The 16,097-nt window shown below is 41.0% G+C and overlaps 1 protein-coding gene across 4 annotated transcripts in view; it reads right to left on the bottom strand.

Annotated features, from left to right (window-relative positions):
• Positions 1–5,478: 5,478 nt before the first annotated feature.
• Positions 5,479–16,097, bottom strand: part of Map3k20 (mitogen-activated protein kinase kinase kinase 20) — a 170,231-nt gene continuing 159,612 nt past the window's right edge. For all 4 annotated transcript variants that reach the window (XM_046447168.2, XM_046447169.2, XM_046447167.2 and 1 more), the window contains exons 18-20: positions 15,359–15,433; positions 11,759–11,909; positions 5,479–6,778 (exon numbers count right to left, since the gene is read on the bottom strand). In XM_046447168.2, the coding sequence (XP_046303124.1) occupies positions 6,078–6,778; positions 11,759–11,909; positions 15,359–15,433 (927 nt within the window). In that variant the 3' untranslated portion in view covers positions 5,479–6,077. The remainder of the gene's footprint in view (positions 6,779–11,758; positions 11,910–15,358; positions 15,434–16,097) is intronic.

Below are 16,097 nucleotides of genomic sequence, written 5' to 3'. Positions count from 1 at the left end.
GCTATGTGTAGTGTAGAAATTAAAAATGGAAATCTAACCTGGTTCACTATGACTCAAAGACCAGCTTCTTGGAAAAAAATAGACTGGCTTTTTTCCTTGGGAGCCTTTGCACACCCAGAACCTGCTCTTAGCAACATACCCTGAAACCGAATCACTGTGTGAGAGTCACACTCAGGGGCCAACTCCCATTGGTAAAGCTCACAAGAGACTGATGTATAAAATCAGAATGGTAACTCTTATTTTTTATGTCTTAAATTACTGATTTATTTGACCAATTCCGGATGGATAGGCATTTCTTTTTCTTTAATAGATAACGCTACATTGAAATCCCATAAGAATGGCAATTATTTTAACACTTGGTCTGATTCTTGATAAATTGGACACGACTATTGAAAGTCACTTAATGAGTATGTTTGGAACAAAAATTTAGAGAATTTGATAGTTTGTAAGCCTGATTAATCCGTCAATCAATTAATCCATTGACTTAACAAATAGATGAGTACTGACTATGTTTTAGAGAGATACTGGTGACCAACGCAGGCACAATCCCTGCCTTCATGGAGCTAATGGTCTAGCGAGGCAAGCAGATACAGAAAAGCAAGTCTGGGGACAATTATAATACAGAGGGATAAATATGATCAAGTGGCCATAAGGTTCTATGTGAATACAAGGGGTAGGGATAACTCAGGCCTGGGGATCAGGAAAGTTTTCCTGGAGGTAGAATGACTTAGCTAGACCACAAAGCAGACTTAGCTAGACCAAAAATTTGTGGGGAGAACAAAGCTCTGAAAGCAAGAGAGAGTAAAGCGTGGAATTTGGTGTGGCTACAGTGTAATGTTTGACTGCTTCACCTTGGTGACCAGGCAAATGGTGGCACAGAAGAGGTCTGCAGGAGCTGGGTCACATGACCATCTCCACACAGGTTTGCATTTCTCAGATTGAGTGCATTCTCATGTCACTTTGGAAGTCTCGCTGGTCCTGCTTACAGACCCGCCATGTGTGATTGGCAGGTTGTGCCCTGCATGAAAGTGTGGTGTGGCTGAAGGCTGAGTGAGAGGCGGCTAGGTCACGGGGAAGGAGTTTCTTTGGTAGAGTGGAGCAACTGGAACATGGTTATTGCTATTAAATCTTTAGTTTTAAACAAACTGTGAGGTTACAGGGCCTTTTCATTCTTTGACTCTGAGGGTTCAGTCATGCATTATTTGGCCTGCTGATTAAGCAAAGAGAAAGGACAGGAGAGTGAGAAGTCACTGGCATCCGATACATCAAGAGCTTGTCAATTTTTTAAAAAAATGTTTTTAGTTGTAGATGGACACAATATCTTTGTTTTATTTATTTATTTATTTTATGTGGTGCTGAGGATTGAACCCAGTTCCTCACATATGCGAGGCAAGCGCTCTACCACTGAGCTACAACCCCAGCCCCCAAACCTTTAATTTTGACCATGGATTTGGTGCTTTTTTTTTTTTTCCACCTCAACAACCTCATAATCCAGTTCCAGTAATAGCAAACAGGAGAGCAAGGAGCTGGGGCCAGGGGTGACATTCTCATTACCTAAGGACACCCTGGCTTCAGTGCTTCTCAAATCTAATAATGGCAAGAGATTTTTATAAGCCTTCTAAGTACACTCTCTAGATTTTAAATTTCAATCACACTGCATCCAGAGCAAGCTGGCACATCCACATCGTGGCGTGGTCTTTTACAACTGAGCAGTTCCAGAGAGCCAGAGTTCCAAAAGCATAGCATACCTGTGCCAACTTGTTGTGGTGAAAGGATACATTATAGAGAAAGGCCCTGGGAAGTTTATAAAATATTCTGCATTGGAGAAGGTGCAGTGAAGTCAGAATACTTCCATGTGTATCCAGGTTTTTGACCATGCCATTTTGAACTATTGGATATTGTGCCCTCACTGTTTTGACCCCAAGACATCTGCATTTGTGGATAAAATATTTTGATCAAAAGTATAAAAGTCCAAAACAGAGGGGCGTGAAGAGAGGGGAGGGGGCATTGGGGTAGGCATGATAGTAGAATGAATCAGACATTATTTCCCTATGTGCATATATGATTACATGACCTGTGTAATTATACATCATGTACACCCAGAAGAATGAGAAGTTATACTCCATTTATGACTGATGTGTCAAAATGCATTCTATAGACATGTATAACTAATTAGAACAAACAAAAAATATATTTAAAAAATACAAAAGTCTTGCTGGCAAGGTGGCACACACCTGTAATCCCAGCAGTTTGGGAGACTGAGATTGGAGGATTGTGAGTTCAAAGCCAGCCTCAGCAAAAGTAAGGCTCTAAGCAACTCAGTGAGATCCTGTCTCTAAATAAAATACAAAATAGGGCTGGGGATGTGGCTCAGTAGTCAAGTGCCCCTGAATTCAATCCCCAGTTCCGAAAAAAATAAATATAATTGAGGAATGTTTTTGTTAAGAACTTTATAGAGTGAATATTATTATGTGAGTTAAATTTTCTCCTTAATTACCTATCTAACAAAATGACATTTCCCATATTTGTATTGTTTTTTTATTTTACTTATTTTTCCTCATGGGATCAGTCCCTTTCAATTTAAGTTTGTTTTTTTTTTTGTTGTTGTTGTTGTTGTTTCTATCAGTACTTGGGATCGAACCCAGGGTCTTCAGCATACTAGGAAAATGCTCTACCACTGAACTACATCCATAGTCCTTTGTTTTATTTTGAGACAGGGTCTCACCAAATTGCCCAGGCTGGCCTTGAATTTGTGATTCCCCTCTTTCAGCTTCCTGAGTAGCAAGGATTACAGGAATGTGCTGCCATGCTCAGCTTCAATTTAAATTTTACAATGAAGATTTTATACATCATTTTTTTTTGTTTCATACTGAATTGGACCAATTACTTTGAGTTTTCTTTTATAGCCAGTTTCTTAAGCAATTTTCCCAGGTTGTGTTTTACTGTTCCAAAAGTTATTGTCAATTATTTTAAACACTGAAGTTTAGATTTTTGAGCTATATTCATTATAAATTGGTTGAAAACAATTGATATTGATAGTTTATATTTCTTTTCTTTTTTTTTCTCTTTTTCTCCTGGTGCTGGGGACTGAATCCAGGATCCAGGATCTTGTGCGTGTTAGGCGAGCTCTTTATCACCAAGGTATAGCCCTAGCCCCTGTATTTATTTCTAAAGAAGTTCTTGATTTACCAAAAAAAAAAAAAGAAAGAAAAGAAAAAAAAAATTAATTCCAGTTTACAGTTTGGGGGGATTATTCAATTATTCAGGATATGTTATTACACTGCTAATCCAGTGATTTTGTGCAAAGAGAAAAACATTTTGCTTTCTCTGGGCTTTGCCTAAAAGAAGGACTAACTCTATGGTAGCAAATGATATTAGATTTAGCAGTTCTAGATTAACTCTGAAGCCTATTTAGGGACCACCAAATCTCCACATTCGGAGGTGTTTTGTTGAAGATGCCAAGGTATAATCTCTTGAATTTTTTCCTACTATAAGTGTTTCTCCTAAAATTTGTCTTTCTGTTCTCTCTCTTTTCTCTCTGGGTGGTGGGAGGTATGTTTTAATCTCAATCTGTTGCAACTAATACAGTTACTAATTGCTGGCAACTACTTTATTTTATTTTGCAGTATTAGGGATTGAACCCAGGCCCTTGCACATGATAAGTACATGCTCGCCTATTGAGCTATGTCCCCAGCCCCTATTTCTAATTTATTTATTTATTTTTTTTTTGGTAATTGATTTTTTGTGGTGGTGTGTGGGGTGGGGGGATCTGCTAATTCCTGCTCTGTGCTTGACTTACATTCATCTTTCAACCTGGCAAGCCACTTTTGGTGAATAAGCATCATTAGAATCAAAAGCAAAGACAGAAAGAACATCCAACTCTTATTATTTCTTCACAATCAAGGAGCAGACTGCAGATGTTCGTGTTTTGATTTTGACTGGGAGCACTGATGCTGACAAGAATTTTTCCATGAGATATTACAAAGTGGTCAGTTCTATGGGCTGTTTGACTAACTTCTTTGTGGTCACCCTCTGTACTAAAATGGATGAGACCATGGAGTCATTTTAAGACTAGATTGGATTCCCTAAATTCTGGGTCCAGAAAGCAAGATGGGGCAAAGGGCACGAAGCATGCCATCATTTGAACGGACCCTTTTAAACCAGAGTCATCAGTAATTTCCCAGAATGCACATGTTGTTTAGTAATAAAAGCCATACTCTGTGCTTCTTTCAGAGTGACTGAGCCAAGACTGTGTTCAGCTACTTATCCAACAATTCTAATTGAAGAAAATATTTTATTGCTTTTTTGGAAACAGCATGTTGTTAAGATGCCATACTTTGTGTTAATCGGCTTTTCTTTAAATTTAACATGAACAAAGGAGGAAAGCAATTGAAAACAGACTGTGGTTGATATAAATAAGCTTTGTGAGAAAGGATCCCAGTGGATAAGGCTTAGAAATTTTGGAAGAAGTTGGTTGTCTGCGACAAAAATGAGTGCTGGGCAACGGATCTCACCCCTCCCCTCGCTTTGCCTTTAACTGCAGAAGGCAAAGGAGGAGGCTTATATAAAGGCAAGTTGTTGAATCAATATTTAGGTTGTGACTGCTTCCCCTGTAAATGAAGGTCATTTCCTATAATCTTGACTTTTAAAAAAATATCTATTTTTCAGTCTTAGGTGAACACAATATTTTGGTTTTTTTAATGTGGTACTGAGGATGGAATAGAGTGCCTCATGCATGCTAGGAGAGCACATTCTACCACTGAGCCATAACCCCAGGTGTAATCTTGACCTTGATGCTGTCCAAACCCAGTTTTCCCCAGCAGGCCCCAAGTACTGTATTAAAACAGGCCAGATCCTCTGAGGACATGCGCATGCACTTTGATGATGGATTTCTATTAAAAGAGAACACACCCCCACAGAATTACCCATGTATCATCTAGATTTCAACAGAGCACTAAGAATCCTGGGCAGGGCAAAGGACACTTGTCTGCTGAACAGAATCTCAAATACTGAAAGGAACATTTATTTGATATAGGTTTGTTGCCACCCGACTTTTTGATTTGTAAAATATGAAGAATTTCATATTTAAGTTGAATTCCTGACCTGAACTGCAAGCAGTTTCCTCTCTACCCCCCAGCTGCTTAGAGCTGTCTTGCGGCAGGACTGGTATTTACTGTCTTGTTCTAATAAGTATGCAAGTAATTTTAAATTTCTCTGATTTTTAACTTGTGATGTTATTATTCTGTGCTGTTCTTTTTTTTTTTTTTTTTTTTTTTTTAGATTTTAGATTTCTTTCATGGCAAGGGCACTGTATGGACTGCTATTTTCACCTCCTCGCTCTTTCTTTGGCAAAATGTGGAAAACTACTCAAAAGGACCCCTGAGAACTTAAAAAAAAAAAAAAATCACAAACCTCCTCAGCAATTTAGGTCTTTGGTTTCTGAGGAACCGTGGTGACTGATATGTATCAAGACCAACATTAAGTTCAATAGCTTTTTTTATTACCTAAAATGGACAAATCAGACCAGTTCAATTGTGACCACGATAGAAACACAAATATTTTACTCAAATAAATACTAACTGGCAGGGCTGAGACAAGGGTGAGATGAGTGAGACACGAGCCTTGGGCAACTAATATAAAAAATTCAAGATGAACAAAAAATCAAAAGTTTAAATAAATAAAGGATCAATCATGGTGTCTTGCTGAGCCATACAGGAGCTTTTAACAGAAGGAAAAATTCAATATTACTGTTCCTGACTTTATCTAGAATTCTGATTTTTTGTTGACCTCACTTCCTTTCTCAGGTCTCAGTCCTGCTAACCAGAATGTCAGTGCTTAGGGTAAAGGGATGGCAGAGCCCCTTCTCCAACAAAAGTTTCAAGTCTAGTTACCACTACTAGGCAACCGACATCCATAATTTTGGCCCTGGTTTGGCAGTAGTTTCATTTAGAAGGTATTTCCCAATCCAAAACGTGGAAGAGTTGTTGTGAGTTTGGTAACTGAGTCTGAAGACATCCTGTTATGAAAATCCTTTGCAAGAAACATCTGTTCAGAAAACTCGGGCCTAGGTCAATTCATCAAAAGTTCCTCCGCCCACGGTAGTTTCCTCTGGCCCTTTCTTTGTTAGTCTTGGCAGGGGAGGCCCTGTGGGGCTTCTTCCGGTATTCCACCTTAGTCCATCCTCCTTCGCTCACTTTGCTTTCCTCTTCACTGGCTTTGGAGTCAGACTCAGGGTGCAAGGGCATCCCTGGGATGGTTCTGGGTACGCGGAGTTCACTAGGTTTTCTCTTGAAGTCAGGTGACTGGTAAAGACTAAGTGCTGACTGGGACAACCTGTAGAACTTTCCAGAATATCTTTCTCTTGAAGGAGTGGAATGCTGACTTTTCCCACTGTATCTTCCTCTAGGAGAAGAATTGAGGGATGAACTACCTCGGTCATATTTGTTCCTGTTTCTGTCTGAGTAGCGGCCCCTCTCTGTAGAGCTGTCAGTGTTGAGACTGGAGAAGCCACTGTCCCTGGAGTTGAGATGCAGAGAGGAGAAGTTTTTGGTCAGCCCATACTGAGTTGGGGAGGAGCTTCTGGACTGGTTGATAGGAGTAATCTGTTGATACTTAATGGGCCCCTGGGTCCGCCTCACAGCTGCAGCGTAGGAATCCTGGTTGTCAAAGTATGGGAAGAATGATGACCCCAGAATAGGATTGCTCTGGGAACACGGCAGAGAAGTGTTGGATGCAATCTGCCGCATCCTCAGAGTGTCTAACCAGTGGCAGTCAGCACCTGCAGGAGAAATGGAAATGAGCATCCTTTAAGGCACGCTGAAGCTGCATGTCTAACTCACAAGACTGTCTCAGGGGAACGCAAGGCTGTTTGGAACACGCTAAGCTTTACCATTCATAGAAGTTCTAGACTAGTATAAGGGCATTTCCTATATTAGTACAAGAACTTTTTTTCCCCCCCAATAAGGACATTGGCACTGAATATATGTCATGTGCTTGGCATTGTCCAATTCTTCTGCTGATTTCTCAGGTAAATACTAATAATCTTATTCTATAAATGAGGAAGCTTGAAAGGTCAGGTAACTTGCCCAAGTTCACTCATTCAATTACCCCAGGTCCTTCTGCATGTAAATCCCACCTTCTTCCTATGTAGTTGTGTTTTCACTTGTAGATACTGCTGTTTGTGCTTGGGTGTCAGGGGCATGTTTTATAAACTAAAGGCTTTTTGCCAACCTGGTGCTTTGAAACCCTCAAAGACCCAAAGGCAGATAAAAGCAGTAAAGTTCCAAAGGTGCAAACAGTCAGGTGTTTGGAAGGAAGACAGCGTATCTCCAGAGAACTGCCAGTAGGTCAGCAAGGAGGAGAGCTTTCAGTAATAAGAAATGAAGCTGTGTGTCAGGTAGGAAGAAGTGAGGGTAAAAGAAAAAGCCTAATTTGCAAGGAGCACTTAGTAAGCTGTATTTCAGTGGCCACACAAGTTCCTCTCATTGGGATCTCCTTGTCTTCCCAGGGCCTGAACTGTGCTGCCCACAGGCCAGAGTTCTGGGTGGTGCTCCCTGCCATATTTCCTCCCCTTCTCTGTCTCTGCATATGCTGATGGAACTTTCTGGAGGGGAGCGGCATGTGCTCACTTCTCTTTGCCTCCCTCTCTGCCTGGGCACAGATGATCAGCACCCTGGGGGTGAGGGACTTGTGCTGACACCAGTGGCCTGTGCATAGGAATCTTCAGTCAACCTTGATGCCTTCTTTTGTTGTGTCTTACCATAACATATATTTTTAAGTGTACAGTTCAGAAATGATGAGTATATTTACATTGTTGTCCACCAGATCTCTAGATGGTTTCTTCTTGCAACATGGAAATTCTGTGCCCACTAAACACCACTTCCTCCTTCCCCTCCTCCCTCTTCCCACCCCTTGGCATCTACCTTGACTTTGTTTCTATGTTTTTTTTTTTTTCCAAACCAGGGATTGAACCAGGGAAGTTTAACCACTGAGTCATATCTCCAGTCTTTTAAAAATATTTTATTTAGGGTCTCACTGAGTTGCTTATGGCCTCTCTAAATTGTTGAGGCTGGCTTTGAACTTGTGATCCTCCTGCCTCAGCCTCCCAAGCTGCTGGGATTACAGGCATGTGTTACCATGTTGGCTTGTTTCTATGGTTTTGATTATTCTAGAAACTTCATACACACAGAATCACATAGTGTCACAATGCCATCTTTCCCTCACCTTGACTTCTCTGAAAATTTAGCTTCCCATAGAGCCCTGATTTTGTTTGGTCTCCAGCCCCAGTAGCCACTTTCTGGCTTGGTTAGTCTAAGCCAGACATGCTGATGGTAGGAATGGATAAGCCAAAGCAGAATTGGTGAGGGGTAGTCTGCTGGAATCTTCTAGGAAAGCTTTCATCATTCCTTAATGTGAGAACAGGAGCGGGGACCTCACCCCTCATTTCCTTTGGGCACTGTCATATCTTCACATGACAATAAATACAAGAGGGTCTAGACTGAGAGTCAAGCCAACAGGGTGAGTATGATAGAGTGGAATGAAGGAAAGGGGGTTCCCTGACCTCAACATCACTGAACTGGTTCATCTTCCTGCCTGTGCCCCCTCTGGACTTCTTAAGGAAGACAAAACATTTTACTGTAATTTAAATCAGTGGCTGAGGGACTTCGGAATACCTCTGAATTACCTGCAGGGCTTCTTAAAATGTAGATTGCTGGTTCTACCCCCAGATTTCTAATTCAGTAGGTTTGAGGCTGGGCCCTAAAGTCTGCATTTCTAACAAGTTCATGGGGGTGATCTGGATGCCGTTGGTCTTCAGATCACCCTTTGACCATCCTCGAAGGAGGTCAGTGGAAACTGGGTTTCCTGCTACTTGCAGCTGAAAGAATCTTGGCTGATTGTTAGGAGGCTGAGGCAGGAGGGTTTCAAGTTCAAAGCCAGCCTCAGCAACGGTGAGGCACTAAGCAACTCAATGAGATTCTGTCTCTAAATGAAATACAAATAGTGCTGGGGATGTGGCTCAGTGGTTGAGTGCCCCTGAGTTCAATCCTCAGTATACCCCCTCCGCCCAAAAAAGAGATCTTAGCTGATTGGGTGGAATCCTTCGGGGCTTCATATCATATTGGATAAAGGGTTAAAAAGGAATACAGGGAGAATGGAAGGGAGGTGAACTGGCCCAAACTGGAGTAAGTCAAAGGGAAACCAATGTTGCAAACTCTCCAGTTGATATTGAGAGGGTAGAAATTCATCTGGAGCAACTCCAAATAAAAGTCAAGATAGAAGCGAAGATAGAAGGGCTCTCACTGACCATTCCTGCATATATCTTTTTTTTTTTTTTTTTAAAGAGTGGGAGAGAGAGAGAGAGCGAGCGAGAGAGAGAATTTTTTTAATATTTATTTTTTAGTTCTCGGCGGACACAACATCTTTGTTTGTATGTGGTGCTGAGGATCGAACCCGGGCCGCACGCATGCCAGGCGAGCGCGCTACCGCTTGAGCCACATCCCCAGCCCCCTGCATACATCTTTAGAGAAAGAATAACTTACTGTCTTTTAAAAGATTTATATTTAAGAGAAATAGAGGGCACATTGGAAGTCTGCCCATTGCACTGTTCGGAGAAGGGTATCCCTGCCTCCATCCCTCAGGTCACAGCATGTTGCTGTGACTCTCTGCCATCCATCACCATCTCATTCTGACCACTTGGTTCACTGGTCCATGGAGAATGCTTGGGAGAAAAAAATAGCACCCATAGGCTAGAGGTACCATAAGATCCCCCAGGGAATTTGGAATCAGGGCTGATTGAGTTTCTATTGGGTGACTTTGAACAGGGTAGGATTTCAACTATGTAAAAACTTTGAAGGTGATGGCAGACATTTTGTGTCCTGGAAGCATTATATTGGAAACCTGGGGAGGCTGAGGCAGGAGGATCACAGGTGTAGGGAAATAGAAAACCACTATGGAAGAGAAAAATACAGCAGAAATGTAGAAAGAAGGCCCCCATCCTGGTTTCACAGGGGTAGTAGGGATCAAAGCTATGAAGCCTGTAGAAGTAACACATGCGCTATAAACGTTAGTGATTATAGAAAAAAGTCCTTGAAGGTATGATAGTGGGCATGCCAGGCAGCACTCGTTGAATTAACAAATAGAAAATAACTTGGAGGGGGAAGCTGATGGGAATCCATGTCTATGGTGTAGAATAGTTGTTTGTAGAAACAGCACACCTAAAATATGTTTCCCAATGTGTTTGTAGACAAGACAACTTGATAAAAACTTAAGCCCAATCAGCATGGTCAGAATGGCCTCGTTATCAGAATATAACCGAACCAACTATGTGGACAAAGGTGGATAGCTTTGGCATGCTGTCAGAAAATTTCTTGGTGGATAAAAGCAGGATTCTGGGCACATTGGTTAATGGACATTTAAGAATAGCTGGGCTGGGCATGGTGATATGCACTCATAATCCCAGCAGCTGGGGAGGCTGAGGCAGGAGGATCCCAGGTTCATAGCCAGCCTGAGCAATTTAGAGAGACCCTAAGCAACTTAGTGATACCCTGTCTCAAAATAAAAACAAAAAAAGGGCTGGAGATATGGGTCAGTGGTAAAGCACCTCTGGGTTCAATCCCCAGTACCAGAAAAAAATAAAAAAAAAAGAATATCCAGTCATCTTGGCAGGTTCACAGAGGCCCTGGCTTGTTTCCAGGCCACCAAAGAACCTTCTCACGTAGCTCCACAGGCATATTCTCCCCTTAGGAAAACAATGCACTATTCAGAAAACGTGTATTTCTGGTTTGTTTGGCGGTTGTATTTCTCATGGTGAAGAGGGAACTCCATGGGGGTTTTGTCTACATCTGTCTGCAACGTGTTTGTTAGATTGTCCCAGTTCTGCAGTTACTAGTATTTCTGGATCTACAAAGCTGAGGATCAGAACCTCTTCCTCGAATCCATCAAATAAAGACCAATTTGATAGCCAGTCAGCTAGCCTTCCTCTCTATTATTCTAAATTGTTTCTTTATATCATTTGTACTTATTATCACCACTATCCATCATTTGCATTTCAAGTTTTCCCAGTCTTCCTCTATTCTCTCTTCTTTCCTTCCTGGCCCTTGTGTGTTTTCACTCCATCCTTCCCTCATCATTCCCATGCTTTGATGTAGCAATGGTGTTCAGGACTCAAAAAAGTTGTCCCCGTGACAGCAATGGCTTTGTAGGAATGTTTGCTACACATGGAAAATTAAAATTCATATTGGTATAGACACTTTTTTTTTTTGTACTTGGGATTGAACCCAGGGCACTTAACCACTGAGCCACATCCCCAACCCTTTTTTATACTTACTTAGAGACAGGGTCTCACTAAGTTGCTTAGGGCCTTGCTAAATTGCTGAGGCTGGCTTTGAACTTGCTATCTTCCTGCCTCAGTCTCTGGAGCCACTGAGACTACAGGTGTGTGCCCACTGCACATAGTTTAGACACACTTTTGGAAACTAACCTTGCAAACACATTTTTATTTGCCAATGCAATGAAATCATAAATATTTATCTTTTATCATAGGTATTTAAATATTGAAATTTATTATAATATGCTCATTTATGTCTATAAATACAACTCTCCATACAATCTGTTTATAAAACCAATATTATAAAAGTATAAGAAGGTAGCATTATATTGAAAACCTGAGTCCACACATCGATTGGCCCTTACCTCTGCTATGAGAATTTTGTAACTTTCTGAAATCCAGCACACATGTGTTATGAGCATATGAACTTACTTGAGTTGGACCTGCTGCCAGGATTGCCCTCTGTGTTGGGGAGCGCGGTCTGGATGGAGAGCTGGACAGCTTTCACCTCATCCTGAGGCTTGGTTCTGCTCCACTGAATCGAATGGACATGTTTTGTGCTTTTTGGAGTTCTCACATCATTCTGATTAAAAAAAAAAAATAGAAAAAGAAAGAAACCTGTGAGCAAACATATATTTAAAAATGGGAAGAAAAGAAACCTGGGTTGTTATGTCACTTCAATTTCATACCTTAAAACACTTGTCTTAAGTAAACTATTTGAATAGTTTGCCTAAATATGCTAAATTGATTAAGAGGAAAATTTTAACTACTTCATTCCTTAGTGGATTATAGCACTTTCTTCTTCTCCTTCTTCCCTCCCTCCCTTCTCCCTTCCCCCTTTCTTTCTTTCTTCCTTTCTGTGCTATAATTGAATCCAAGGTCTTAGAAATTCTAAGCATGTGTTCTTAATGCATTTTATTTCTTAAATAAAATAATTTTATTTCTTAATGGAGTATAACAAATTCATCAGTAGATTCCAGTAGTAGTTACATTTGTGATTATCTTCTCTCATAATGTGTATGTGTCATTTGGCCAATCTCCACTTACCTCTTTGATAAGAAATGAAAAATAATTTCTTCTGTTTTTAGTACTTAAAAAGAGATCTTTTATTGAAGAAATGAACATTTAACACCCTTTTGGTCAAGCCAGCCTTTGGTCACAGAGAATTTGGGTGCATGTGGGGAGCTCGATGGAACTAGTCCCCATAGGAAGAGCCAAAGGTAACAGGTGCCAAGTGAGATGGGTCAAGAGTAAGAAATCAGGATCAGAAAAAGGAGAGGATACCAGATCAAGGCATGGCCCATTTCTGTTCTGAAATCTCCCTCATCACCAGGCTTCCCAAATCCATGCAGATTAAAGGGTTAAAATTCTGGGGATTTAAGTCAATGGTAAAGCTCTTGTCCAGCCCTAAGCTAGATCCCCAGCATCCCAAAACAAAACACAGCAACAATGACAACAAAGTCTCCAAGATTCAGTACAGTTACAAAACTCAGAAGTGAAAAGCACAGACACAAGTGGTTTATCATTATGGAGTTTAAAAGGGGAGGTGCAGGAGGAAGAGCAAGGGGAGTGAGGGAGAAGCAGCAAGGAACAGGTGGAGGTGTGTGCAGAAACACCTACAGCAGGCAGTGAAATCTGGCTGCTCCAACCATCTGCTTACTAAGAAGAGGGTTTTTGTTTTTTTTTTTTTTTTCTGGGTAGTGAGGACCTATTAACAGGTGCCAAAGGGTCTAGATGACAAGATCAAGACCAACTAACCTCCTTTGATTGAGTTTTGTGCCCTGCAAGCTATATTTTGAAAGCTCATGTTACTTCTCAGGTGCAGCATACCTGCAAACCTGTGCAGGTAAGGTTCATCACTGCCAGCAGATCAGGCTCGGAGTGGGCTGGCCAGAGTTGGATCTCTAATACAGAAGAGCTACCAGGCTAGCTCAGGAAACCCTCTCAAAGCACAGTTTATAAAGTCCAATTTAAAGTCGACTTTAAGAAGCTAACAAGAGGGGAAAGTGTTTTTCTGGTCAGCAGATGCTGATGTGACCCCCACAGCTCTGTCACTGAGTACCTCAAGCCTCAGGACTGCCCTTCATCTCTCTGATCAACTTTCTCTATCTGAAAAATGGAGACAAGGATAACTATCTCTCAGTATTTACTTGAGGTTGGTGAGACACAGCAGGTGTCTGCATTTCTTATGGTGATTGGTTCCTGATAAATCTTTAAGAAAGTGCATGTCCTATGGATGATAGATGTATACTGATATCTTTATGTGTCCCCAGATTCTGATTATAACTGCACAATCCACCTGGCTCTGTGTAGGGTTCCACTAATTTGTAAGGACAGTATCCTACTAGCCGTGAAGATGTTGTACATTTCTGAACATTTATTGAGCCCAGCCCAGTGGTACATGCCTATAATTTCAGCGCTTGGGAGGCTGAGGCAGGAAGATTGTGAGTTCAAAGCCAGCCTCAGCAATGGTGAGGTGCCGCAGTCCGGCTGCAGCAAAATAACCAGGGGGTGACGAATAACTTGTGTACGTTGATACAGCAGGAGTAGGAGCCGTTTATTGCGGCAGTGAGGCACTAAGCAACTCAGTGAGACCCTGTCTCTAAATAAAATACAAAAAAGGGCTGGGGATATGGCTCAGTGGTCAAGTGCCCCTGAGTTCAATCCCTAGTACAAAAAACAAAAAAGTCTAGTTTCAATACATTTATTAACACATATTATATTTATTTATTTTAATTTTTTCAAGTTATAAATGGACACAATACCTTTCTTTAAATTTATTTTTATGTTGTGCTGAAGATTGAACCCAGTGTCTCACACATGCTAGGCAAGCGCTCCACCCCTGAGCCACAACCTCAGCCCTGAACATAGATTATTAAAACATGTTTATAGAGAGATCATTTTCTGTTAGTGTAATTTTTTAAAAATATCAGTAAAATACATGAACTCTATTTGCTTACATTTTGAGTACAAAGTATTGTTAACTATATACACAGTATTTTACAGAAGATCTTAAAAACATAATTAGGTTCTTTCTCTCTATAGCTTAAAATGTCCACTGACTTCCCACTGTGCTTAAAGTGAATACAGGCTCCTTCCTGAACCTCCTTGCTGAGCTGGTATGGCTACCTGGCTAGCTTTGTCATGGACTCTGTTCCTTAGAGTTCAACTTGCTGTTCCAGTTCCACTTCCTGTCTCCTCCTGGAGGAGAGCTCTTCTCTCCAATCCAACACCCCAAGTTATTTCCCATCTTCTACCTCTCATTCTTTGTTGCTTAGAATATAAGTCTGAAGAGAGTACAGACCTCATCTATCCTAATTATAGAACAGTGCAGGCCAGCAGGTACTAAATGTTATGAATTTTAATTTCAACAGCAATTTTTTCTAAAAGAATCCATTTTTCTATATGAAAATTTATGGAGTCTGTTCATTTTTCTTTCTTTTCTTTTTTGGTACTGGGGATTGAACCCAGGGGTGCTTAACCACTGAGCACATCCCACAGCTCTGTTTTAATATTTTTTATTTAGAGACAGGGTTTTGCTGAGTTACGTAGGGCCTCCCTAAGTTGCTGAGGCTGGCTTTGAACTCATGATCCTCCTGTCTCAGCCTCCTGAGCTGCTGGGATTACAGACATGCACCACTGCACCCAACTGTTCATCTGTTTTTGATAAATGCACTCTCTTCCCAGGTGGAGTGGGAATTGTCTTTTGAAGAATCACTGATCTTCTCACCCTAAACTCTTAGTTCCAAGAAGGCCAAAATCTGTCTCAGTCCCTCTTTGGCATTTCTCATTCCTAACTTACTACATTCAGTCAAAGAATAAATGGGTGAAGGGTTCCCCAACCTCTATCTAGGTACTTTATCCTGTTCTCTTTTCTTCCCAACACTTCGTTAGAGAAGTTACATTAATCTCCATAATTGTGCTGGTTAAATCATGTGTCTTCCAGTAAGCGAGGTGCACTCAGAGAGACCTGATGAATCCTCACCTACTACCTGATGGTGGAGCCACCAGCCTTCCTCCCCAGGAGCTTACCTCATATGTGACAGTGCACTCCACGGTCAGGTTTTTCACAATTCCTACAATCCACTTCTCCATTACAAATGGTGGCTGGAAAACAAAAGTCAGGGTAAAATGGTACCGCAATACAACTTGCTCGGCTATAGTGTGTTTCTTTGAGGCCAGTTGTGCCATACACAGTTGGAAGATAGGGATATAGTATCAGATTAACATAGAAGTCATTTTGGTTCAAAACACACTAATGTTCTGGGTTTTTTTTTTTTAATAAAACATCCTTTCACACATTTGTAAACAGCTAGTCCTGTTTCCCACAGTCTCCTCTTTTGTGATATAACATTCACTATCACTCAGTCCTATTATTAGCTGTTCATTCATGCTCATGTTTGAAGCATCAGCAGAAAGCTTTCTCAAAATTAAGAGAGAGCCATAATAATATGAGAAGACCAGGAAGTGTCTTCCTTGGGCAGTAGCTGGTACAGAGGTACCGACAATCCCTGAGCATCCCCTCTGTCAGGTTATCCTGCAAAGCTATGCGTACAAATAAAGACACCATGGCTGCGTGGGGGTAGGAAAGACAGTGGAATGAGATGGACATAATTACCTTAAGTATATGTATGAAAACACAAATGGTGTGACTCTACTTTGTATACAACCAGAGACATGAAAAATTGTGCTCTAGTTGTGGAATATAAATTGAATTGCATTTTGCTGTCATATATAACAAATTAGGATAAATAAAATTTAATAAAAAACA

Source organism: Marmota monax, unplaced genomic scaffold (genome assembly GCF_021218885.2).
Source record: "Marmota monax isolate L192 unplaced genomic scaffold, Marmota_monax_Labrador192_F-V1.1 WCK01_AAM20220418_F8-fsc00007, whole genome shotgun sequence".
NCBI lineage: Eukaryota > Metazoa > Chordata > Mammalia > Rodentia > Sciuridae > Marmota > Marmota monax.
This window is presented reverse-complemented; position numbering and strand designations above follow the sequence as displayed.